We start from the raw sequence: 26791 nt of genomic DNA, 5'->3' as shown, positions 1-26791 counted from the left end.
ATATATTTATCCCAGTACTTCCAAAATATTATCACTTCAACATAAACAATATAAAAGTTACTAATGATATATTTTATATTCTATTTTGTGCCAAGTCTTTGAAATCCAGCACATATTTTATACTTCTAGGCCATGCCAGTTGGGACTACACATTTTAAGTGCTTACTCCCTAGACGTGGCCGCCGTACCAGCATGTGGCCAGTGGATCACCCAAGCAGAGAGTGCACCCTTGGCCTCAGAGGGCAGTGCCGAGTTTTTTTAGAATACTAAAGTCATTCAATATTAGACTTCTTGGGTACGAACCTTGCTTTTTTCACAAGATGAGAGCTTTCCAACAGGCAGGGATGTTACTCACTGTATTCAAGAGACAAAATAGATATTGAAAGTAAATATTAGTACATTAGTACAATGCCTGATGGTTTCACAGTGTTTTCACATTCACTCCTCTTTTAAATCTTGGATCCATGGTTCCAAGAAATCAGGGGGAAAAGGGGAGATGAAGTTCCATTTACTTTTGAAGAAGCAGGCGCAGACACTAAATCCTTCTCTTTCAGCTCCAAATCTCATGATCCAATGGCAGATCACAAACTAGGGTTCAGTTATCAAATAATGAGTGAGCCAAGTCAGCCAAAATATAACGTGCCCTAGCATTTTCTTGCTTTTTTTTTTTTTTTAAAGCATCTGTTTTGTGGGTGTGTGGAAGGGCTCAGTCTTGTCCCACAACTCCATTTGTTTGTTTGTTTGTTTGCTTGGATCCAGAATAAAATTAGCACAAAGTCTTTTTACCCTTAGGAATGTTTTGGTTCATCCAGGGTGGTGGCGGTGGGGGTGAGATCCCCAGGACTGTCACCAACTCCAACAAACATCCCCCGCCACCCCCCCCCCCCCGCGATCTTGTGATAGTGAAGTGAGGGAGGTGCGTGGTTTCAGCACTGGTCCCTCGCAAAGAACCCGTGTTCTTCGGAGCTGAGGTGGGGAGGAAGCAGGTCGTAGCTTTTACTCCGAAGCTTTTAATTTGCAGGACGGTCGATTTTCAAGGAAGCCCCGAACAGTGGCAACAACTCCAACGCTGGGTTTGGGGCTTTTTGGGTCGTTCAGATGACAACCATGCCATCCATTTCACTGTGCAGGCTGCCTGCAAGGATTGAGTTTGGGCTACTTTCTGCGAAGTGTAACGCTGCCCTTCCACGTCCCGTCTCAGCCCGCGGGGAGGCTCACTCCTTAGACTCGCGGCTTCGGGAACTGGGCTCAGCCGAGCTCCGCGGACACCGCTCCCCGGTCTCCCGCGATCCGGGCCCACGCCGCCCTATTCCGCCCCGTCCCTGCGCCGAGGACCCGCGGCCCCGGGGGGCCCCGAGGGGGGGCGCGGGCAGGTCCTGTCCCCGGGCGGAGCAGGGCGCGCGCAGGTGGGCGGTCGGGCCGCGGGGGTTGGAGGGGAGGCGGCAGCCAGGCGCGGGGGCCGCGCGGCGGGGCGGGGTGTCCCCTCCCGGGCTGGCCGAGGCGGCGCCCGCGCTGGGCCGGTGACAGACCTCAGCCGGCTGCGCCCCGACCCGACCGCACTGCGGAGAGACCTCAGCCGGCTGCTCGCGGTCGGGGCGTGCGGTAGAGACCTCAGCCGGCTGCTCGCGGTCGGGGCGCGGGGCCGCGCGGCGCTCAGCTGTCCCGGGCCGCAGCCTCGGCGGCGCCGTCCCCAGCTCTCGGCCCCCCCCCCCGGAGCCGGCGCGGGGCGGGCGGCGGGCGGCGGGCGGCGGGCGGCGGGATGGGGGCGGCGCGGGGGGGCGCCCGCGGGGCGTAGTGTGGCCGCGCCTCCCGCCCGCGCCGGGAACTTCAAAGCGGCCCGCGCCGCTGCGACCGCTCGCCGGGCTCCGGGACGGGGGCCGCGGGGCCATGGCCCGAGAGCCGCGCGCGCCGCTCCGCCAGGCCCTGCTGCTGCTCGCCACGGCCGCGCTGTCGGCAGGTACGCGGGGGCTCCTGCGGCCCGGGGGGGGGCACCTGACGTCGGGCAGGTGCGCGGCGGGCGGCCGGGAGGGGCGGCGGCGCGGCGGGCGCGCGGGGGGCGGGCCGCGGGGGCCGGGGCCGGGGCCGAGGTGGGGCCGAGGTGGGGGCGGCGGGCGGGGGTCGCGGGGGCTCCGGGGCCGCGGCGGGGGCGGGGGGGCGGGGGCCCGGGCTGAGCCGCGGGAGCGGGGGATCTCGGCAGCCGCGGCGCCAGGTGCGCAGGCGGGACCGGAGCGTGGGTCCGCGCGGTCTGCAGCCGCGGTGCTTTCGAGGTACGGTCTTCACCGAGAGTCGCAGGGAAGAAACCTTCTGGCAAGCGCCCCAGCGTTACTAACAGGTCTGTGCCTTGATAGGCTAATAGAGCCCTGGGCCCAAGCCGGAAACCCGACATCTCTTTTGATGTTTACTAGAAACTGGGGCAAACGCGTCCGCGGTGCAATCCCAGGCTGCCGCGACGAAGACCCTCCAGCCCTGGGACTGTTTTCCGTATAACGTTGTCCCAGGATACGTGAGCGGCAGCAGATTCCTTGCTAACTCATTCTTTAAAACGTTTGGATCAGACATTGGAAGACATTTGCGCACAAAAACCTGGTGTTTTCTTCCCCCCCGGAGAGCCGTACTTTGTCCGAAGCTGATTTTTATGCATTTCTGTTTTCCCAGATGACAATCTGTTTGACATTAATAGCTGTACTCCAGGGTGGTTAGTTTTCCTCTTGGTGACATGTGCAGGGGAATGTTTTGAATAGTATGATTGCTGTCATGTGCAGATTTCATGTTTCAGATGGTGTGAGAGAATCGCTAAATACAATATTCAGATGAAAATTCTTTATTGGACGTGATTAATTAATACAACATGAGGATTCGAGCATTTTAGTTATCTTTGGAAAAGCACAGCCTTCTAGGAAAGCCGTTACTCAGAGACTGTCCAGAGAATAGTGGGATAACGTGAAATACTTGCAGAGTTAGTAAATTCATCAATGGGAAGAAAACCGACAATGGGAGAGTCTTTACAAGAAATAAGGGGAAACTGCACTGACTTGGAATACTCAGAGTACTCCTGACGAATTTAATAGGTTTTCCAAAAAACAGAAAAAGAGAATGAAAAAGCCTTCTAGATATCACAGTTTTGACTAGGCACCTGTGAAATGGCCTCCACACGCTGTCTGTACAACCCTTTTTATTTTAGGGAGTTAATAACTTTGATGCAGACATTTAAAGAAATACTCAATTTAAAAATAATAGCTTGAAAGTCATGTTTTTTTATATGACAGACTCTTTAGAAAGTTTCAGAGGCCCTGGGCATAGCAGTACAGGAGAACATGCCAGGCTGTGGTCTTTAAAAGAGATGGAAACTTTTGACATCGAGATGTACATAAAGGAAAAAAACAGATTATCCGTTCAAATGTGATTTTTCTCCTCAAAATTTGAAGGCTAAGAAAAATGCCCAAAATGGACATGACGTGTCAGTACAGAAGAGAAGTACTTATCAAAATTGAACTTTTACAATAAGCTTTTCTATGTCAAATGCAGTCACTTTCAAATCTCTTTTAAGAACTTTATCCTCTTTGTGTCCCACAGTAACAACGTCTATTGCTGTCTACTTTTTTGTTTGTGTGTTTTGTTTAAAGATTTTATTTATTTATTCATGAGAGACACACAGAGAGAGAGGCAGAGACACAGGCAGAGGGTGAAGCAGGCTCCATGCAGGGAGCCCGATGTGGGACTCGATCCCAGGACCCTGGGGTCATGCCCTGGGCCAAAGGCAGATGCTCAACCCCTGAGCCACCCATGTGTCCCTCTGTCTACTTTTTTTGAATCTTAACTTTTATACACATCTATTATTTGGTAGAGGGAGTCAAGTTAGTTTCTTTATTTCATTTTTAAAATTGTTTTTCTCATGTGGTTACCTACATCATTTTTTATCTAGTCATTTTTATAAATTACATGGTTCATCATAATGGATATTTTTGAAAATGTAGGAGAAGTTGCTGCTAACTCTGTGATAGCTGGGTGACAGAAAACACCAACCTACCAGTTTGACTTTGCTGACCACCAGGCCCAGGAATTTCAATATCTGGAGCCATCGATAAGCCAATAAACCCTTTTTTGCCTGGGCTGTTATTCCCCAGCATCTCTGTCACCTAAGGCACGACTTGCACTAGCAGTAGGGTAGAAACCATTGCTCCTTGATGAGGCCCTTAGAGGGCTATCACTGATAGAAACTTAGAGAAGGTATTTATTGGTCTGGGCTGGCTAAGAAATTAGTCTACCATGAGTTACTCTAATTATCTAGTTTCCAGTGTCCCTGTTACTTGGTAAGAGATGCCTGACATGATCTCACATTTATCAGGATATTAAACAAAGAGTTGGCACAAACTATCCTGGAGATCTGAAGTTTGAAGCTGTGATTGGAATATTCTATGGATTTACACATTGTGCATTCTCTACTAATTTTATGAAAGTCCTGGGACTTCTGGTTGGGAAAGGATTAGTTGAGTCCAGAAAGCTAAAAAAAAAAAAAAAAAAAAGGAGTCCAGGGGGTGTCTGGGTGGCTATATTGCTTAAGCGGCTGCCTTCAGCTCAGGTCATGATCCTGGGGTGCTGGGATGGTGCCCCCACACCCCATCCCCCAGTCTGCTTCTCCCTCTCCAGCTCTCCCTCTGTGCTGGTGCTCTTTCTCACTCTCTCTCTCAAATAAATAAAGTCATTAAAAAAAAAAAAAGAGTCTGGAAAGCTAGATGCTGTTGCTCTAGAAGTAAAAAGATAATCATTTCATTTAATAACCAGGGTAGGGGTTTCAGGTAGGGAGATTTTTTTCACTGCACAGTTTAAGGTGTGCTGGAAGTGAAAGTGAAAGCCCTGGGCTGGCTGAGTGCATAAATGCAGATGTTGCTACCTTTGCCCTCCTTTAAGCAGGGTCATTTATTGGTCGGTTGACACACATGTGACAGGAGGCTCCTGGTCCCAAGGAAGACACTTCTTTGGCCCGGGAGAAACTCTGTGCAGAAGTCCTTGGGAGCATATTTCTTCATTAACTATAGTGCCCCAACCTGCTATCTAGCCTCAAGTTTACAGAAGTATCAAATAGAGTTCCTCTGATTGGCTGTTGTCCTACACAAATAATTGTAAGGTATGAGAGAGGAATGGGGGAATGATACCAAAGTTTCGCCCGGAGCAGTGGAGGAGCAGAGCCCTGTGTGGGGCCGGTGGATCACAGCAGGAGCAGGTCTGGCCCAGGTGGGCCGGAGGGGTGGCGCCCAGGGCGGCTGCTCTTTCCATGTGGGGACTTAGAATGCCTCGTGCACCCTAAAGTGGAGATACCAAGTAAGCCATCGGTTGTTTGGGGTCTAGGGTTCAGGGCGCAAGGCTAGGCTAATGCTAAAAAATCGAGGGTTAAATTAGTTGCTGTTTCATTCCGATTTCACGGGTGTTCCGGGCTTTGGCCTGGCAGCCCGACGTGAGGGAAATACTGCGGTGAGCTAAGCTGCTCCCCTTGCCTGTGGGGCTGACCCTTTGATCAGCAGAAGTACAGGGGAAGTTGCAAAGTTCACACACACACAAAATGTTTTTTTTTTTTTAAAGATTTATTTATTTATCTGTTTATGAGAGAGAGAGAGGCAGAGACACAGGGAGAGGGAGAAGCAGGCTCCCTGCAAGGAGCCCGATGCGGGACTCGATCCTGGGTCTCCAGGATCATGCCCTGGGCCAAAGGCAGGTGCTAAACCACTGAGCCACCCAGGGATCCCCCCTGTTTCTCTTTCAGGGGAAGTGCTTCCAGGCAGTAGGCAAGATGCAGTCCGTTGTATTTCTCTTGGCAGGACTTGTATGTCTTACTGTAAATAACAGGTTAACAGGACTGGAGAAGGGACAGAGTCAGAGCCAGGGAGGTGGTTGGCCTCACAGGACCTGTTCATCGGAGGCAGACGGAGGTTTTCGAGCAGGTGCCTATGAGACGGTCAAGACTTAGCTAGGATCAGGAACTAAAGAACTTGTTGCTGATATTAATGTAGCCCTGCCCATTTCCCAAAGGACTTGCAAGTCTTGACCTGCTACCAAATGATTAGTATTGGCTTCAATTTAGGATTTGTAGAGGACAGTGACCTATAAATGAACAACTCTATGCCTGGACCATTAACAAGCTCAGATGGATCTGTTCACGTTTGTAAAGAGTCGAATTAATAAAATAAAGAGAGTTTATTTCTAAATATAAATGGAAAACAGAACTAAACAGGAAAAAAGGGGGGAGAATTCTAAGCACAAAGAGTGTACTGTGTATTATTCCTTTTCACTTACATCTGTGAAGCCACCTCTGGATCTTTCATTGCTTTGGCCTTCTTTGTTTTAAATATTCGCAGCTGATTGTCAGATCTCAGGTTTTATCCTTACGTTGTTTAAGAAACTGGGATAGTAAAGGGATATGTTTATAAGTGATATAGAATTTCCACTTTTCCTAAGAGAAGAAGGGATACCTAGATGCCCTCCTGTCTCAGCCGTGCCTCCTGCAGTGTCAGAGGGGTTACTCAGGGTGACACCTGGAAAGGAGAGGCAAAATAAAGCAAAGTGACTATTCTTTTGGTTACCTGGTACTTCGTCCCCAAATTGCACGGCAGATCTCTAACGTACTCCTCTTTTCAAAACTAGTTTTAGTAATTAAACAGCCTAAGGATAAAAGGGAGGAGGCTGTGGTCCATCAGCATCCTGGATCCTGACGCCAACTGAGACGTGTGCTGCCTGCAAGGTGAAGCCCGGACGGCCGAGCGGAGCGGGGACCTCTTTCCCTTGGGCCTCACGTTAACCCAGCCTTCCTGGGAGCTCGGGCGAGTTTCAGGCAATAATGTCAGGGGCTACTGCTCAGGGAGGAAGGGGTGGAGAGAGGTGGTTGGTTCTCCTCTACGAGGAAGCGGGTCCTGCCCTTCCCACATGTGCTGCCTCCGGAGAAGACGGGACTGTGGTCATGAACCCCATGCCTTGCCCATTCTTTGAAAGCTGCTTCCCTAAAGCCCAGAACCTCTTGGTTCCCTGGAATGAGGACAGTAAAACCACTACTCCTCATTCTTAGGATCCACTAAAAAGTAAAAAGGAGGGAGGAGGTGAGTAGGAGTGTGAAATGGGCATGAAGACTTTATTTCCATAGATGCCAACGCCCCTGTTTCTCGGGGGATGCTCCTTTGCCTTATCATGTGGCTCTTGAATTCACTTACTCTGATTGGCCAACGAGGAGAATAAGGCCCTGCTCTGTCCTCATTCTTTATTTTTTCTCCTTTAGAATAATTTCCCTTTTCTGTTGTTCTCTTCTGTTTTTTTAGAGTAGGTATGTGAAGATACTGTTTCTTTGGAACTGTTTTAAATTAATCCCCTCAAGAATTCATGGGTGAATCATTCAGTATGACTCAAGAGCTTGGCTTATTATTTTTTTAAACAATTTAAATTTGCCAGTGACTTAAGGATCCCAAATTAGATCAATCTACTTTTTCATTAAACTTTTCACATCAAGAAAACGATTAGGATGCTTTAGTTTTGAAAGTGAGCACATATCTTTTCTAATTTGTTTTATCATCCTTATCTCATGATAAGGTACAATGATAAAGACGCCATATCTGGTGTTGATGGAGTTCCTTTTAAATTTTTCGCTTAACACCATGCTTGACTGAAATAAGTACTCCGTGGTCAAAAACAGGATTAGAAATAAATCTAACCCATTATGGTCCGGACAATGATCATTTTAAAGGAAAATGTTTAGTTTCATAAATGCGTGCTTACCCAAGAGATGTTAACTCTGAGGGTGGTAATCCAGATTAACACAGCTTTAAGGAACCAGATTGTTTTAAAACAGAGCCAAATATATTAAAGAGTATTAACTCATCACATCTCATAATTTTATCTGATGACATTTTTCTGGCCTGCTCCCCTAAAAGTGTGTTTTTTTCTTTTCTCCATCACCATTATTGCTCTTCAAGAGTAAAGATCTGCTCTGTGAATATTTGCCTGCTCTAGTAATCAAAGTGAAACTTTGTTCTCACTCAAATTCCATTTACAATCTGTAGTGTTATTTCCAGGAAGTAGATAATATGTTGTAAATTTGAAACACTAAATAAAGAATAAATATATGAATAATAAAGAATAAATAAAGAATAATAAATGTGTAATTAAATGAACCTCTCTTTTAAATTTTTTTCCTACGGCTATTCTCTAGCTGTATATTGAGTATATTATATTAAAAGGTATTACTTTTTGCACAGAGAAGAAAGTTGACTTCATTAAGACAAATGGACCTCTAAAAGAATGAGATTTATTGTGCCAAATCAAGATGAAGATGCTCCTTTGGTATTGATTTTACTGAACTCTGCTTTAGCTATTGCCATGATCATGAAGTTTTTCCTAGTATTTCTCTGTTATGTTTTTAATATCTATAGAATTTATAGTGCTGTCTTCTCTTATATCCCTGGCATTGGGAATTTGAATTTTCTTTCTTTTTACCTTGATCGATATAGTTGGAAGTTTATCAGTTTTATTGAATTCGGGACACCCGGGTGGCTCAGTGGTTGAGCATCTGCCTTTGGCCCAGGGCGTGATTCTGGAAACCCGGGATTGAGTCCCATATTGGGCTTCCTGCGGGGAGCCTGCTTCTCCCTCTGCCTGTGTCTCTGCCTCTCTCTCTGTGTGTCTCTCATGAATAAACAAATAAATAAAATCTTTTTAAAAAATTTATTGAATTCTTTCAAATAAATAGCTTTTGGTTTTCTGGATTTTCAGGGTTATTTTTTCTTCTTTAGTTGTCTTCTACTCTAATCTTCATATTTCCTTCCTCTACTTACTTTGAGTTTATTCTTTTTTATTCTAGCTTCTTAAGTTGGTACTTTAGATCAGCAGTGGGCAAGCTTTTTCTTAAAGGATCAAATAATACATAATTTAGGCTTGTGGGCCAGTTTCCGTTGCACCTCCTTAATTCAGCTATTTTCATATAAAAGCAACCATAGACAATACATAAACAAATAGGTGTTGCCTTATTTTTTTAAAGATTTTTAATTTATTTATTCATGAGAGAGGCAGAGACATCAGTAGAGGAAGAAGCAGGCTCCCTGTAGGGAGCCCGATGTGGGACTTGATCCCGGGACCCCCAGGATCACGCCCTGAACTGAAGGCAGACACTCAACCACTGAGCCATCCAGGTGCCCCTAGGTGTTGCTTTATTTACAAATAGGCCAGCTAATGGACCATAGTTTGATGGTCTTTTCTTAAATCATTCATTTAAGACCTTTCTTCTTTTCTAATATAAGCATTTAAAGCTTCAGGTTTCCTTCTTGGCAATGCTTCAGTGCATCCATGAATCATGCTATGTTGTGTTTTAACTGTCAGTGAGTTCGAAATATTTTCTAATTTTCTTTATGATTTTCTGGGACTTGTGGGTTATTTAGATGTCTGTTGTTTAATTTCCAAATATCTGGGGAGTTTTCAGGTTGTTTTTTGTTATTGACTTCTAATTTAAATCCACTGGGGGTAAAAAAAAGTAAAAAAAAAAAAAGTAAATTCACTGGGAAAGAACATAATCTGAGTGATTTTAATTTTTCCGAATTTGTCTATTTGTTTTAGCATGTGTCTAGGCACGTGTCTGACCTAGTGAATATACTACATGCTCTTGAAAATAACGTATATTATGCTGTTGTTGGGTGGAATGTTATATAGATGTTATTTAGGTCAAGTTGTTTGACAGTGTTATTCAAGGCTTCTATATCTTTACTAATTTTCTGTCTTCTTGATTTATCAATTACCAAAAGACAAGATGTTGACATCTCCCACATCCATGTGAATTTGTTTACTCCTCTTTTTATTTTTTTTCATTTTTGGTTCATGTATTTGAAAAGTTTTTAAATTAGTACATATACATTAAGATTGTTTTATGTCCTCTTAATGTGTGTTTATATCATTAGGCAATCTCCCACTTTACCCCTGGTGTTGTTTATTATTATGACACACATCTCTCTTTATCACTGGTAATCTTTAAAGTCTGCTCTGTCATTAGTATCCCAGCTTTCTTACACTTAATATTTATATATCTCTTTTAATATAGCTACTCCAGCTTTCTTTTACTGAGTGCCTGCATATCATAAATTTCCTATTCTCTCATTCTAAACTCTTACTGTATATAAATGTATATACTTACGTGTACACACACATAAATATATGTTTAAATTGGGCTTCTTGAAGAGAGCGAGCATTTGGTTAGGTCCTGCTTTTTTATTCAGTCTTGTATACTTGTCTTTTAGATAGAGAATTTAGACCATATACATTTAATGTATTTATCAATATGGTTGTGTTTAAATCTGTCATCTTGTTATTTTTATATCTCTATTTCTTTCTATTTTTGCCTTTGGTTGACTTAATTAAAAAAAGTTACTATTCTGTATTATTTCCATTATTAGTTATTATAAGCTACATCTCTTTTTTGTGATTGTTCCAGATTTTATAATATCCATCTTTAAATTATTGTACTTTAAGAACCTTATTATCATATTCTTCCATTTTCCTCTTCTTGTCTTTTGTGCAATTAATCTCACATATTTTACTTCTAAATATCTTATAGACCTTGAAAAAATAGTTCTTATTTTGGCTTAAATATTTAATTACCTTTAAATGAATTAAAAAGATGAATGTAGGATTTTGCATTTACCGACCTATATATCATTTTTGTTCATTGCTCTTCATTACTCAGTGTAGATGTGATTTTACATCTGGTGTCATTTTCCTTCAGCCTGAAGAACATTTCTTGTATTTCAGTTCTTGTGACAATGAATCCTAATGCTTTTTTGTTTTCTGGAAAAGATTTATTTCATTTTCATTTTTCCTCAAAAATTTTATTAAACTTTTCATCAACTGACTACCTCACACCAGTCAGAATGGTTAAAATTAACAACTCAGGAAACAATAGATGTTGGCAAGGATGTGGACAAAGGGGAGCCCTCTTACATTGTTGATGGGGATGAAAACTGGTGCAGCCACTCTGAAAAACAGTATGAAGGTTCCTCAAAAAGGTTAAAAATAATAGAACTACCTTAAGACCCAGCAATTGCACTACCAGGTATTTATCCAAAGGATACAAACATAGTGATTTGAATGGGTACCTGTGTCCCGATGCTTATAGCAGCAGTGTCCACAAGAGCCAAACAATGGAAAGAGCCCTGATGTCCATCAATAGACAAATGGATAAAGAAGGTGTGGTATATACATATGCAATGGACTATTACACAGCCACCAAAAATAATGAAATCTTGCCATTTGCAATTATATTGATGGAACCAGGGGGTATTATGCTAAGTGAACTAAGTCAGAGAAAGACAAATACCATATGATTGAACTCATATGTGGAATTTAAGAACCAAAACAGATGAACATAGGGGAAGGGAAGGAGAAATAAGATGAAAATAGAGAGGAAGGCAAACTATAAGAGACTCTTAACAATGGGAGACAAACTGAGGGTTGCTGGAGGGGAGAGGGGTGGAAGGATGGGGTGACTGGGTGATGTAATGAGCACTGGTTGTTATATGCAACTGATGAATCACTAAATTCTATCCCTTAAACTAATAATAAAAAAATTTCATCACCTAGAATTGAAAGATATTTAGTTACCATCCACCCATATATCCACCAACTAGATTATACCATTTTGCTTGCTTTATCACATATATATCCATTTATCTATTCCTCTATTCATTAATACATATTATTTTATATGTATTTCTAAATAAATTACAAATATCAGTACCCTAGCCTCTAAATACTTCAGTATGCATATTACACAAGTTCAGTATGTGCTAACATTTTTCTCTTTTGATGAAAAATTTACATATAATAACATTCATAAATCTTATATGTGCATTCATGGTGTTTTGAGAAATTCATTCTTTTAATCTTTTCAAGATATTAATCATAAACATCACCACAATGAGTTTCCTCATGTTTCTACCCATTCTTTAGTACTTATTTTTTCCACTTTAGATTAGTTTTGACCGTTGAGTGTAATGCTTTGTAAATGCCAACTAGGTAAAGTTTGTTGATAGTATTGTTCACATCATCTATATTTTTACTGAGAGGGGTGTTAAAAATCTCCAACTATACTCGTGGATTTATCTTTCTCTCCCTTTGGTTCTGTCAGTTTTTATTTCAGGTATTTTGAAACTCTCTTATTAGGTACACAAACATTTACAGGTGTCATGTCTTCCTGATGCAATGACTAATTATTGTGAAATGTCCCACTTCATCTCAGTAATACTTTTGTCTTCATATCTACTCCGTGTAATGTTATATATAACCGTACAAACTTCTTTGTGCTTCATATTTGCATGTTTATTTTTCCCATACTTTTACTTGCATGCTATCTGTGTCTTTACATTGGATGTGCAACTTTTGTACATAGTATATAGTTGGTTCTTGATTTTTTACCCGTTTACTATATGGCAATATCTGCCTTTAATTCAAGTGGTTAGGCCATTAACATTTAGTGTAATTAGTGGTATGGATTCAAGCCTACCATGTTGCTATTTGTTTCTTTTTATTGTTTCTGTTTCTCATTTGTTGCCTTTTTTGAGCTAGTCACTTTTTTGAGTATTCCATTTCATTCCCTTTATTGATTTCCTAACATTCTCTTTTAATTAGTTTTTTAGTAGTTGTAGGCTTGTGTGTATTTTTTCTTAGTTTAATATTCATTTTGAGTCAGTATTATACTATTTCATACATCAGTCTTTACACTTGACACCTCATTTTGCCTACTTCACTTCCCTTTTTATCCCAGGACACCTCCTTTACATTTATTGTAAAGACCTTATAATAGTATGATTACATTTTCCAGTAGTGTAATTATATTGACATCAGCCAAACATAATGAGACACACAAATAATCAAGGAAATAACTTGACTTGCAAGAAACAGGGCACTCATGATTTAAGTATGATGCAAATGTTGGAACTATTGTGTAGGAATTTAAAATAATTGTGACTAAAAACTGTAGTAGAAAAAGTAGAAAATATGCATGAAAATACATGGCATTTTAGCAGGAAAAGAATATAAGGAAATTTCAAATGGAAATGCTAGATGTGAAAGCATGAGATGAAGAATTATACTATTGATATGCTCATCAGTAGACTTAACACAGCCAAAAAAAGAATAAAGAAATTGAAGATAGACCAATAGAAATGACCTTAGAAATGTGTAATTATAGTATTATAAAGTCATTACACTAAAGTGGAAGGTGTCAGGAGGTAAAAAGGAAAGAGTGAAAAGGCCTCAAACAGACATCTAAGAGCTGAGACAATATGAAGTGGTATAACATATATGTAGATGGAATCCTAGATGGAAAAGGGACAGAATGGGATAGAAATTTGAAGAGATATTGGTTAATAATTTTCCAATTACAATGAAATATATCAAATTACCAGTCACAGAGGCTCAGAGAAGCTCAAGCAGGATAAGTATCTCTTTTCCCAAACCCCACACTGTTAAACACATCATATGTGAATTGATGAAATTCAAAGATAAAAGTAAATCTTGAAGGCAGCCTGAATAAAATAGATTACAGAGGAACAAAGTTAAGAATTACAGCAGACTTCTCATCAGAACTGTGCAAATAAGAAAACGATGAAGTGACAACTTTAAAGTGCAGCAAGTATAAAGCAACCAAGTTTTCCATACCATATGAAGTTATCTTTTATTTTTTAGAGATTTTATTTTTTTATTAAAGAGAGAGGGCATGCGTGCACAAGAAGGGGAGGAGCAGAAGAGGAGGGAGAAGCAGACTCCCCGCTGAGCAGGGAGCCTGATATGCAGCTCTATACCAAGACCCTGAAATTATGACCTGAGCTGAGGGCAGACGCTTAACCAACTGAGCCACCTATGCACCCCTGAATTTATCTTTTAAAATAAAAGTGAAATGAAGACATTTCCAATAAATAAAAACTGAGAATTCACTACTTTTAGGCCTGTACAGCAATAAATGTTAAAGGAACTTTCTCAGAAAGTATCATAGATTTGAATGCACAAAAAAAAAAAAAAATCTCTGGAAATAAATGAAGATAAATATAATATATATTTTCCTTGACTTTAATCACTCTAAAATATCATTGACTTTCTAAAGCAAAAATAGCAATGCTCTTTGAGTGTATAGCATATGTATAGATAAAATGTAGACAAAATATGCGACAGCCTTAGCACAAAGGATGGGGAGGAGGAATTGAGAATATACAATTGTTTAGTTTTTTGTATTTTATGTGAAGTATTGTAATATTATTTCAAGTTATACTGTGATTAAAGATGCATATTGTACAACCAAGAACTACCCCTAAAATACTGAAATCTAAATTAAAATATTAATGCGTAAATAAGAATATAATAAAGTATATAAAATGAAATAAAAATTTTTAATTCAAAAACATGACAAAATGGCAAAGGTGTACCAAACACAGTCAGAACAAATAGAAAGCAACCAGAAAAATGGTAGATAATGAACAAAATCAAAGACTAGATGTTTCTCACTACTAGTGAAAACAAGCGAAGATGTCTGCTCTTACCAATTCTAATCAATACTACATTGAAAGTCCCAGCCAATGCATTAAGATAAGAGTAGTAGGAACACCTGGATGGCTCAGTAGATGAGCATCTACCTTTGGCTCAGGGCATGATCCCAAGTCTGGGGATCAAGTCCCACATTGGCCTCCTCACAAAGACCCTGCTTCTCCCTCTGCCTCTCTCTCTGTGTCTCTCATGAATAAATATAAACAAAATCTTAAAAAAGAGAGAAATATATAAAAGGCATATGGATTAGATAGGAATAAGTAAAATGTTCTCTATTCACAGATGATTTGGTTTTATATAGAGAAAATGCCAAAGAATCTCCAAAAAAAGGAATTAGAACTGATAAATTCTAGTTCAAGGTTTCAAGACACACATTAATACACCAAAATCAATTGTATTTTTATATATGCTAGCAATGAAAAATTAGAAATTGGAAAGCCATTTACAATAGCACCTAAAAAACCATGAAATAAGTGAAAATCGAACAGGATATATGGAAAGTCTGTTGAAAGCTATTAAACACAATTGAATGAATTTAGACAAGATCTGAATAAATGGAATGTTATACTACATTCACAGAATCAAAGTCAAAATGTTGTTAATATAACAGTTATCCCCCTATTTGGCTTATAGACTCAGTGTAATCCCAATCAATGTCCCAATTAAAATTCCAGTGGGGATTATTGCAGAAGCCACCAAGCTGTTTTTACAATTTATGAGGAAAGATAAAGGAACTAAAATAACCAAATTAGTTTTGACAAAGATCAAAGTTGTCATATTTACAGTAACTTATTTGAAGACTTATAAATCTACAGTAATTGAGACAGTATGTTATTGGCAAAAGGAGAGGCACATTGATTAGTGGAATAGAATAGAGGGGCCAGAAGTAGACCTATATGTATGTAGCCAATTGATTTTTTTTTTTTTTACTAAGGTACAGACAATGCTATGGTGAAAGGATAGTCTTTTCAACAAATGATTATGTAATAATTAGATATTCATACTCAAAAGAAAGAAAAAATACCTCAAAATATGCCTTGCATGTGTACAAGTATTAAAATCAACCTAAAAATAAAATCTAAAACTATAAAAAATTCTAAAAGAAAAGTAGAAGAAAATCTTTTGAACTTGGGTTAAGCAATATTTCTTAAATGTGACCACCAAAAGCATAGTTCATAAAAGAAAATATTGAAAAATTGGATTTCATCAAAATTGAGAATTTTGTTTTGAGAGATATTGTTAAGAGAATGAAGACAAGCCATGGTCTGGGAGTTAGTATTTACATGACACATATTTAATAAAACACTTAGAACATATAAAGAGTTCTCAAAACTTAATAGTAAGAAAATACCCAATAAGAAGTGGGCAAAGAATTGAACAGGTATAAAGAAGACATATGAATGTACTTAAGCACACCAAAATTGCCGAGTATCATTAGTCGTTGAAGAAGTCCTTATTAAACTACAGCGGTATGCCCCTGCATGTCTATTTGATTGGCGAAAACAAACAACAACCAAAAAAAGAGCTCAAGAAAACAAAGATGACAATATCAAGTATTGGTAGGAATCCTAAGTAGCTAGAACTCTTATCCATTACTGGTGAATATAAAGTGAAAAAACACCGGTAATTTTATATAAAGTTAAACATACATTTTATATAAAATATAGTCATTTCAATTCTAGATTTATCAAAGAGAAATGAAAATTATTCCCCACACAGAGCTGTATATTAATGTTTATTACAAGCTTATTCTTAAATCAGAAAAAACTGAGGAAAAAAGCCCACATGGCTTTTAACTTGCGAATGGATAAACAAACTGTTGTATGTCCATTCAGTGAACTACTGATGTATGCAAGAACCTGAATGAAAGCCTTAAGAAGTAAATGAAAGAAGCCAGAATCAAAAGGCTGCATTCATTTGACATTCTGGAGAAGACAAACATCAGGGACAGAAAGTGCCAGGGGCTGGAGTTGTCTAAAAGAGTCTGAGAAAATCTGGGAGGAGGGGCGATTGAACTGCAGTCGTCAAAACCCATAAAACTGTACACTAAAAAGGATGAATGTTACTACATGTAAATTCAATCTTAATAAACCTGACCCTCCTCCCTAGATTGGAGAGCATGTATGAGAACTAAGAAGTCTTATATCAATCAAGAAGTCAGCCAGTACCGTTTCAAATTGGTTAATTAAGAACAGCAGTGTAGTTTTAGAGTTAATGTCCCATATATGGAAACGTCCTAGAGAACAACAACGAAAATGGTTAAAAGTGCCTTTGTGAAGTGAGACAGGGGAGAGAAGTGGGTCACTAGATAAATGCTTTCTATTTTAATTTTTCCTATATATATATATTTTTTTTACCATATGCACTGATAGGGTTGGTTGTACAAACAAAAGATATTTTAAAATGACACAGAATTGATTTGCTTTTGCTATGTAACTTCTATGTAAATAAGGGATTTCTGTTAAAATGTTTTTTGTATCATCCTCAGCCTGTCAAATGGCATAGATAGAAGTGAAATCAAATTAGGATAGATCAGACTATGTTTAATTTATTAGACTGGAGTAGTGATTTCTTCTCTGGGCAAAGAAAATTTCAAGTGAGGGACATTTTCCACATGTAGATAAAGCCTATTGTAAATGCAGCATCACTCCCCTGCTCTCTTTAGGTGAAAGCATTTGGTTCGACTTGAAAGGTCATTTATCACCTACAAGGGAGCACTTATGGGCTGCTTGGGCTCTTTTTGTTGGTTTCCTGTAGCATTAAGCTTGCTTATGGAGAATTTTGCTTGCGTCAGCAGTCCATAAACAGGCTCATTACTGCATTAACAAACCTCATTTTGCTGAGTTAGATTAGAGGTACCCCTTGTTCAGTACAATGTCATGTACACAGTGGGCAGTCAGCATTTTCTTGATTGTCTTCCACACAGTCAGGGAAGTCATGATAAAGATGAGGGGTAAAATTATGGAAAGATCATCAGGCTAGCAAGTCTGTTGGTTTACATTTCAGGATCAGGGATGTTTCCAGTGTTGAGTGGCAGTCATTCTGTAATAATCATGTACCTGAATTTTCAGGGACAACCAGCTTTCAAATGTGCTAGCCTATTTTCAGACCACAAATTCCAATTTTTGGCCTAGAAAATAGAGTTGCTGTAAGCTATGGAGTAACATGGCAGTGGGCATGTGGATGTTCACCAGACTCCACTAGCAGTGTGATTTTAAAGGCTGTGCACAATTGCTGACTGATGGTATCCCTGTGATTTCCAAAATAAATCTCCATGAATGAAATACTTCTACAGAGTAAGACATGATTTTAACAAAATACGATCTTAGTGTCATAGTATTAATAGGTGTTCATTATAGGAAATTAGAGAAAAGTGTTGAAAAATGTAAAAATCACCTTTAGTTTTTAGCTCAGAGGAAGGCACTATTAATATTTAGATATATTTTCCTTCTAGTTTTTATTCCTGTCCATATATTTGTAAATTGAGATCATATCCTCTATGATCCTACTTTTCTTTTTTTTTTCTTAAAGATTTTATTTATCTATTTGAAAGGCAGAGAGAGAGAGACAGAGAGACAGAGGGAGGGAGTGCACAAGCGGGGTGAGGGACAGAGGGGGAAGCAGGCTCCCGCTGAGCAGAAAGCCCAATTTGGGGCTCCATCCCAGAACTCTGGGATCATGACCTGAGCTGAAGGCGGATGCTTAATGGACTGAGCCACCCAGGCATCCTATGATTCTACTTTTCATTTAATATTCACAGCGAGCAATTTTAATATTATTAAAAACAGGATATTATGCCATCATATGTTTTGTCAAAATTTACTTAAAGATTTTGATTTAGGGAGATTTTTTAATTATTTTCAGTTTTTACTTTTGTGAATAATAAACTGCAATGGAAAATTAAAATAAAGTTTTGTTTTCTTGATTATTTCATAAAGAGGAAATACAAGCACAAAGAGTATAAACATTTTAGGAATCCTGAGACAAACATTTCAGATTGCACTCCCCAAAATTTGTACCAGTTGTTACTCTACCAGCTATGAAAAAAGGTGAAATTTCACTGATAGCCCCTTATCACTTCTGGGTGTTTTAATTTGCAAAATCATTTCTTAATTGGCAAGTGGAAATATATATTGTCATTTATTTTGTTTATTTTTTCATTGACATATTTGTCCTTCCCAAATTTATTTGTCAGACCCAAGGAATAATTTGTCAGACTCAAGAAGGGGAAAAAATTAATGTAGTAACCAATATAAGAATTAACATTCTGCTCTTATGTCTGGCCTATGCTCCAGGATGTGCTCCACTGAACACCACGGAGTTCTTTATTACCAGTTATCTCTGCCTCCGTTTTAAAATGGAGACTGTGGGGAGCAAAACACACTTCTTCTTCTTCTCTAGCATCCTTTATGTCATGCTTCAATTTTATTATGGTTTATGAACCAGGAAAGAACAAGTGAACCCCTTTTGGGTTTTGGTGGGGAAGAGACCTCTTCCCACTTACCTTCCTCATGGAGCCTCTTCCTGTGGGACGGTCAAGCACCCTTTATGTGTGTCACAGCAGCATTTCTCCTACCACGTTTCTAGACTGAGCCTGTGAGGCCTTGTACTTAAACAGACACGTCCTTTAGCCCAGTCTGCCTCTCCTGTTCATTCCCGGTTGTGCTTGGTTTTACAGTGGAGGGGAGTTCTTAAGTACAGGACCTTGTCTCCCCCCATCCTTTAGCCTCACCAAGCAGAGAGTCTTAGGTACTGAGATCTAGTGCTCTCCTAAGCGGAGCCCCACTTTCCCACCTTCAGCAGCCCCCTGACTACAAGACTGAAGCTTCCCTGCAGACTCAGCTCTGGAGAAGACTCTTGCGGAGTCTGTTGGAAGGGCAGGGTGGGCTCTGCACATTCCCTCCTTAGGGAGGCTCCAGCCTCACCTAGGAAGCGGATTCCAGCTGCTCCAGAAGAGACACTAGCCTTTGGGATCAATCCAAGAGTCTGAATCTGTTAAACTGATTGCCAACCCCCAAGATAATTGGTTTTTTCTGAAAAGCTAGTTTCTTCACTTGATCTTAGCCAAAAGGCCAAGAAGCGGTATTTGAAAAACTAGTTTCTTAACCTAAGTGCATCCCTCCGTTAACTCAACAATTCTGACTCCCGCCGATCCCGAGTTTTTAAATGCTGAATATTAACATTGAACATTAACCGTCTTGTCAAGCAAAGGACCTTTTCTACAACCTAGTCCATCTTGTTTCTGAATAGTAAAAAACAAAACAAAACAAAAAAACAAGAATTAACATTCTAGATACTTCCACTTTTTAAAAAAGATTTCATTTATTCATGAGAGACACAGAGAGAGGCAGAGACACAGGCAGAGGGAGAAGCAGGCTCCCTGCGGGTGGCCAGATGTGGGACTCGATCCCAGGACCCTGGGATCACGCCCTGAGCCAAAGGCAGACAACCATTGAGCCACCCAGGTACCTCAGCTCTTACTCCCAGGTACCTTCTATGAATAGAGGAGCAGGTGATGCTGCCCGTCTTATGCTTGCATAATACAAGCTCTTCATACTGTCTAAGCCAGGCCTTAGTTTTGGGGTCAATTTCGGAAAGAGGCCCAATTAGGATCAGCCTTTAAGAAAAAAACTTTCCTTCTAAAATCACTTGCCCTCCTTTTCCCCTTTCAACTCCTCACTTGGCAATCTATTTTTAGGTAGATCATCTTACTTTGGATAGCTTCCTTTTATTTCTAGATTAAGAATTATCTATTCCTTACCATATCTGATCATATAAATGAATAGCTGTGGATCATGATAAAAATTTCTGACAAGTGAACCCCTGAGAACTCAAGGACTTTAACTTTTCAAATTTTTTTTTTTTTTTTGCTACTTTCATTTTAAACTTGGGATAGTTTTGTCTCTTTTCCTATCTGCATATTCTTTTAGCCTTGTGGTTTGACTATTAACTATTGATTACTTGTTTCTTTACTGATTAGTTAATTGCTTCCCTTAAAAATGTCAGAGCTTCCTTAGCTTTAAGAACTTACGTTTTTATCATTAAATTTTGTAGTTTATTTCTTGTCTCCCAAGTAGATTGACCATGTCATGTGCTCCTGTTTTCCTTCCATGACCAGGTTCTTTGTGATCCTCTCCCATTTGTTTTCCATCTTTTGTACTTCATGGGGATTGGAAACATGAAACTAGATTTCTATGACTTAATGGACCTCCAAAGTATGAACTCAAGATTATTCACTTCAGTCCTTATCAGAATGATACAGTATTTTCCTGAACAATTTGCTTTGTTAACTACTATTCCAGGACAACAACTTTTTTTTTATGTATATATATCAGACGCTCATATTGTTCTTGCTGATATTACATGGCAGCCAGGGTATTCATTTCTTTGGGTATTACAACTTTAGAACAACTGGCGATCATCAAATTGAATTCTTTCTTGGACAGATCAATTGAAGGCACAGAAGCCTCAAAGGCCATGTTAGTAGAACTAGGATCAGAACTTCAGGTCTCCTAACATGACCCTAAATGCACCAGACTGGATTAGAACAGCTACACTCTTCCTCTCTTTACCCAGGTTCATTTCTCCGTGCAACACAATAGCAATCTCTGCATATCACCACAAGTTGTTGCCGGAAATTGTATCTTACTGGAGTTGGTTATAATTGGTCATAATTTCCCATGTGAACAATATTAAAATTATATTGGATGTTCCTGATCAGGAGTTTATTGTCAAGTAAATCATAGATACAAGAAGCAATATATTGAATGCCGGTGTGTAATGATCCAAAAATTATATATCATCCTCCAAGTTTTGTAAAATAGACTCTAATGTGCAGGTTGATCAAATATAGTGCTAAGCTCTGTGCCCCCGTACTGGTGGAGGCGTTGCCTAGAGTGAACTCATCGAGTTGAGGCCAAAAGGCCCAGTAGCCCACTCACTAAACAAGGAAGTTCCTTGTTGGCCAGACCACTGATCTGGGACTATTAGCTTTCTTTATTCAGCTTTTTTCAGTTTTCCAGAATATCCATATTGAGTAGAGATAGCAGTATGGAAAATTGCCTTTTCCATTTTAGAGAACATTCCTACATGGGTTATGGCCATTGATTGTGAACAAAACAAAGCGCAGGAACAGGTTGGGCACTCAAGCTCCACCTTCTGATACATAGTCAACCCCCAGATTAACAATTTGTTTCAGAAAAAGACAAAAGAAATTGAACATTATAGAAGATAATTATATTTTTCAACATTTGAAATTTTAAAAAGATATCCTTGATCTATCCCTCAGTCTATAATTCTTTATATTGTAATGTACTTGGTATTATAATAACCTTTCTTTTTGAGATGGTGGTATGGGGTGCTTCCCCTGGTCCCCAGTGTTCTTCCTTGGGGAAAGCAAAAATTTAATGAAATCCTGATTGAATCCCAAAATTATTTTTCAAATTCAACTTGATGAAATCTCAAAATCTGGTAATCACTATCAAGTATGATTTTATGTGAATATCAACAGCTATATGGCCAGGGGCTGACAGGTCTGGAATGCACTCATGCCAGTGCCTGACTGAAAGCCTGAGGGTCCCCCGTGACCCAAGAGGAGGCTGGCAAATGGGTCAGATGAAGAGAAGGTGGGAGACCCAGGGCCCTGTCCTAGGGGAGGGTTCCCAGTCCCATCCTGCAACTCCAGGGAAGGCCGAACTTTTCCAACCAGCAACTGAGCCTCTGCAAGGCTGTGCCTGGGTTGCAGAGATGCCTTTGGAACTGGAAATGGGGATCCAACGGTGTGTGTGTGTGTGTGTGTGTGTGTGTGTGTGTGTGTGACAAGAACACGTTGGCAAGTTAAACCCCATACATATCAGCCCCACCCACAGGAGACATTTCCCACTGTCTGTCTCATTTTCCCCAGGCTGGTAGGGATTGCTGGAGGATCTTTGACCACTGCTGAGAGGGTAGGTCGGACAGTGGAGGAGGGAAGTGGGCTGGGGATGGTGAAGAACTATTGTGCTCTTCAAGACTCACCTCAAAGAAAATTACCTGCCTGCACCTGTCCCTTCACCCCCAGATTGGATTAAGCAGTGCTCAGCCTCTGTGCCCAAACACATTGTGCGCACATCCCTGACTGTTTCACCACACTATTCCAATGTGCTTCGACTCTACAATGCCTTTAGGGAATGATCTTTTTTTCTTTTCTCAGCTCTTAGCATAATATTTGACATACAGTATATGTTTGGGAAGGTGTATTTTATACATCAACTTGGCTAGGTCACAGTACCTGCCTGCATATTTGGTCAGACACTAGTCTGGATGTTATTGTGAAGGTATTTTTTGGATGAGATTAATATTTAAAACAGTAGACTTTCAATGAAGTCGATTACCCTCCATAATTGGATGGGCTTCATCAAATCAATTGAAGACTTTAAGAGAAAACAAACTGAGGTCCCTAGAGGAAGAGGGATTTCTACCTCCACACAGTCATCAGATTTGAACTGCAGTATCAACTCTTCTCTGCAACCTACCTTGGAAATTTTGGAATTATTAGCCTCCACAATCCAGTAAACCAATTCCTTAAAATGAAATCTCAGCCTCTCTCTCTCTCTCTCTCTCTCTTTGTGTGTATGTGTGTATACATGTACATCCTACTGGCTCTGTGTTTCTGGAAAAGCATGGCTAATACAATATTCTTTAAATAATAATTTAAAGAAATTTTTAAAAAACTAGACATTTACCATAAAGTAGTTTAAAGTAGTTTAATTATCACCTGTCAAAGAGATTTATTTATTAGATTTATGTATTACCTAACACCACAATCAAATCCACATAAATTTAGGGGTTAGATGTACTACAAAAAATCATAAACTGGATGAGGATTTCCTAAGCTTAAAGGCAAAGGAAGAAAGTGCTAAGTAAAAGATTGATCAACAGAATTTCCATCTGTTACATTAGTTTTTTTGATATCTATAAGTAAAGCTCCATAGAAAGATATTTGGAGAAGATGTTAAGTCATTTTGGGGATATGGGATTAAGAGTGATGTATTTGATTTTACTTCTTTATATTATATGTATTATATAATACATGTAACCTGACTTCTTTTTGACAAGGGATAAGTACTTTTTTTCCCTTCCAAAACAATGAAGATGGTACATTAGGAAGAAATAAATAGATGTGATAGTGGGGAAAGTTGTATGTAACACACATAGCAAAGGATTTCTATGTTTATAAAGAGCTCTTTAAATTGATTAGAAATTTAAGACTAATCAAAGAGCTGAATGGCATGGACAAAAAACTTACCCAAGAGAAAATCCACAGGAAACATTTGTAAAAAAAGTTCAACCCCAATCATAGGGAAATGCAAATTAAAATAAGATGCAACTTCCACCCATCATTTTATTAAGATTTTAGTGAGAATAGCTAATGCTGACAAGTGTATGTGAAATGGGTACTTTCATACAGGGCCAGTGGAAATCTTAATTGGTACAACATTTCTGGAAAGCTATTTGACAGTGTCTCTCGAGAAGGTCTGATGTTGTAATTCCACTTCTGGGACTCTAGCCTGGGAAACTAAATTTGGTTAAAGATTAATCCGCAGAGATATTCAACACAGTGTTATTTAATTGCAAAAATTGGAAACAAGTGAAAGGCCTGAAAGCAAGAAAATGCTGGATATCATCCAGTTACACTAATGGGAGGTCTGTAAATGCCATTAAGTGACTATAAACAAGAGATCATAAAAGCTTATGACATGATGATACTAGAATAAAAAGACAGCATGTAAAATTGTGTTTATAGATAGAAATCTATGAAATAGAAGAAAACTGGAAGATAATATACCATAATGAGAATAGTTACAGGGTTGTGAGTCTTTTTTGTTGTTGTTGTTGTTGTGAGTCTTCTTATGTGTTTGGCCATTTTGCATTCTTCTGTAGAGTTTTTTATACTTTTTAATTTAATACATGTTTCTTGATTTTTTAAAAAATCATCTGTCATACCCTATTGTGGGCATTGGGATGTGATGGTAGATGGTAGTAGGAAAGATCCCTGCCTTTGTGGATTTTTAATTCTGGTAGGGCTGATACAATAAATTAGCTTACTACAGATTACAGTATATGCCAGAAAGGATGGGGAGCAGATTACTCATCAAGAAGAATGTCTGATGATTTCCCTGAGATGGTGACATTTGAGCTGAGCCTGAAGAATTAGAAGCAGAGAAAGCACACTACATGCAAAGGGAATAGCCAGAGAAAAAAAACGTGAGGCGGGAAAGAACTTGTTATCTAGAACTATGAAAAGGAGACCAGTATGTCTGAAGGGCTGTTATAAGCAATGAGGTTCAAAAGTGGGAAGCACCCAACCCAGACCTACTGGCCTATTAGGTCACAAATAATGATTGTGGATTTTATTTTATTCTAGATGTAATTAGAATCCATTGAACATAGATAGCTCTTTTCTTCATTAGAAGACAATAAAAAAAAAAAGCAAGACTAAGAGAATGGTTTGGTGAGGAACCATTTAGTCTGGTAGCCCAAGAGTATAACTTGTTAAATTAAATGAAAATTACATGGGAGAGTGGCAGAGGAAATGTGTCTTGTGATTAGGAACACTATTCTTTGATATGATCTTTTGATATAGGAGGCCCCAAATGAGGTCCTTTTCTTCCGTGGATGACTATAAAGTTTTAAGTTGGCCAGAAGATTGCAGGAAATGTGCCCTCCCTAAGGAGATAAGCATATACTCTAAGAGATGTCACACTGTTCCCAAAAGCAGTCATCATGCAACCGCCACCCCTGCCAGCCTGCTGCTAACTACTGCCTTGACTTCCAAAGGCAGGAAGGAAAAGGCTATCCTCTCCACAGCTCAGAATCCTTCTGCATTTTCATGCTTTCACAGGGATATTTTCAGAGAATCTGCACAAATAATATTGCCATCCCCCTTTTAGACTAGTTTATACCCCTTTATGGTTGACTTATTTTTGTACCATACTGTACGAGCTTAGGGGCTAATGTTATTAATAGTAGTTTTGGAAAAGCATTTCTTTGAAAAGTGAACTTTTCAGTTAATAACTGTGCTGATAAGCAAAAATGTTAAACTGATCATTTTTCCTCTTTTAAAAAGTTTTTAAATTGTACTGAAAGCTTTTTGACATTATGCCGCAGTACATGTCCTTTCTGTATCTAGTCCTCATTTTGAGGCTATAAGTAACTAAATAAATAACCTAATCCTGACCAATTTTGAACTCTACTCTTTTTGTCAGCCATTTAGACATTATTGGGAAGTGTTTTCATTTCTGTTTAATAGAATCAGGTTGCTATGGTGTGGTACCCTTGAATAGCCTTAGGTCTTGTGTGCCATTTCTGTGATATATATATATATATAATTGGGGGATTAGACTCTGGGTGTCTGGCCCAAGTCAGAGAAGCTGTGAACTTTCCCTTAACTTCCTAAAAATATTGTGCTGATATTGGAAAAAGCATTAGATTCCCATATGATACAGGACAAGATAAATCATCTTTAATACCAACTGGAGAAATTTTGTTGGATTGTAAACTAGTAAGATCCTTTCATTCACTGAAATACCAGTGCGTGAATTTCGGGGTATAAACTTATATTTTGGGTGCTATCTCTTTTTTTAAATTTTTATTTATTTATGATAGGCACACAGTGAGAGAGAGAGAGAGACGCAGAGACATAGGCAGAGGGAGAAGCAGGCTTCATGCACCGGGAGCCCGACGTGGGACTCGATCCCGGGTCTCCAGGATCGCGCCCTGGGCCAAAGACAGGCGCCAAACCGCTGCTGCCACCCAGGGATCCCCTCTTTTTATCTGTCATACATAGATAACCCTGTAGTTACTGGTATTGAGAATTGCAACATGGGCTCAGAGCAGGAAAAGACTATAAAACTGGGATCTTTAGAAATCTTTTAATCTGCTTCCTGACCTGATCACATTTCAGGTGAAGAATCTAAGATGTGGAGGTATAGTGTTGGGTGGTTTGTGGTGGAAGTGAGCTGAAACCTCCGGTTTCATTGAGTGTTACCTGTGGACTGAGGACATTCAAAATGGCTAGTCCTATAATTCAAAGTGTGCTGGACTCTTCCTAATTTGAGCCCTGCAGCTGGAAGTGAAAACAACTGTCCTGGATGGAATCCCTCCCATGAGAGTAGTTCCTTTTCTTCTCAGCTATAAGGATGAGGCCTTCCTGAACAGGGAGCATAATTACCACTTAACACAAAAGAACAGTTTT

General features: G+C 39.7%; 1 protein-coding gene across 4 annotated transcripts in view; it reads left to right on the top strand.

Moving 5' to 3' along the window:
• Nucleotides 1-953: 953 nt before the first annotated feature.
• ACVR1C (activin A receptor type 1C) overlaps nucleotides 954-26791 on the top strand; it is an 80623-nt gene continuing 54785 nt past the window's right edge. For 2 of the 4 annotated variants that reach the window (XM_041722039.1, XM_041722037.1), the window contains exon 1: nucleotides 1743-1957. In XM_041722039.1, the coding sequence (XP_041577973.1) occupies nucleotides 1888-1957 (70 nt within the window). In that variant the 5' untranslated portion in view covers nucleotides 1743-1887. Of the gene's footprint in view, nucleotides 972-1742; nucleotides 1958-2110; nucleotides 2333-26791 lie in introns of those variants that run through there. The other 2 variants (XM_041722038.1, XM_041722040.1) reach the window with 2 other exon arrangements.

This window comes from Vulpes lagopus, chromosome 11 (assembly GCF_018345385.1).
Source record: "Vulpes lagopus strain Blue_001 chromosome 11, ASM1834538v1, whole genome shotgun sequence".
In the NCBI taxonomy this organism is placed as follows: Eukaryota; Metazoa; Chordata; class Mammalia; order Carnivora; family Canidae; genus Vulpes; species Vulpes lagopus.
This window is presented reverse-complemented; position numbering and strand designations above follow the sequence as displayed.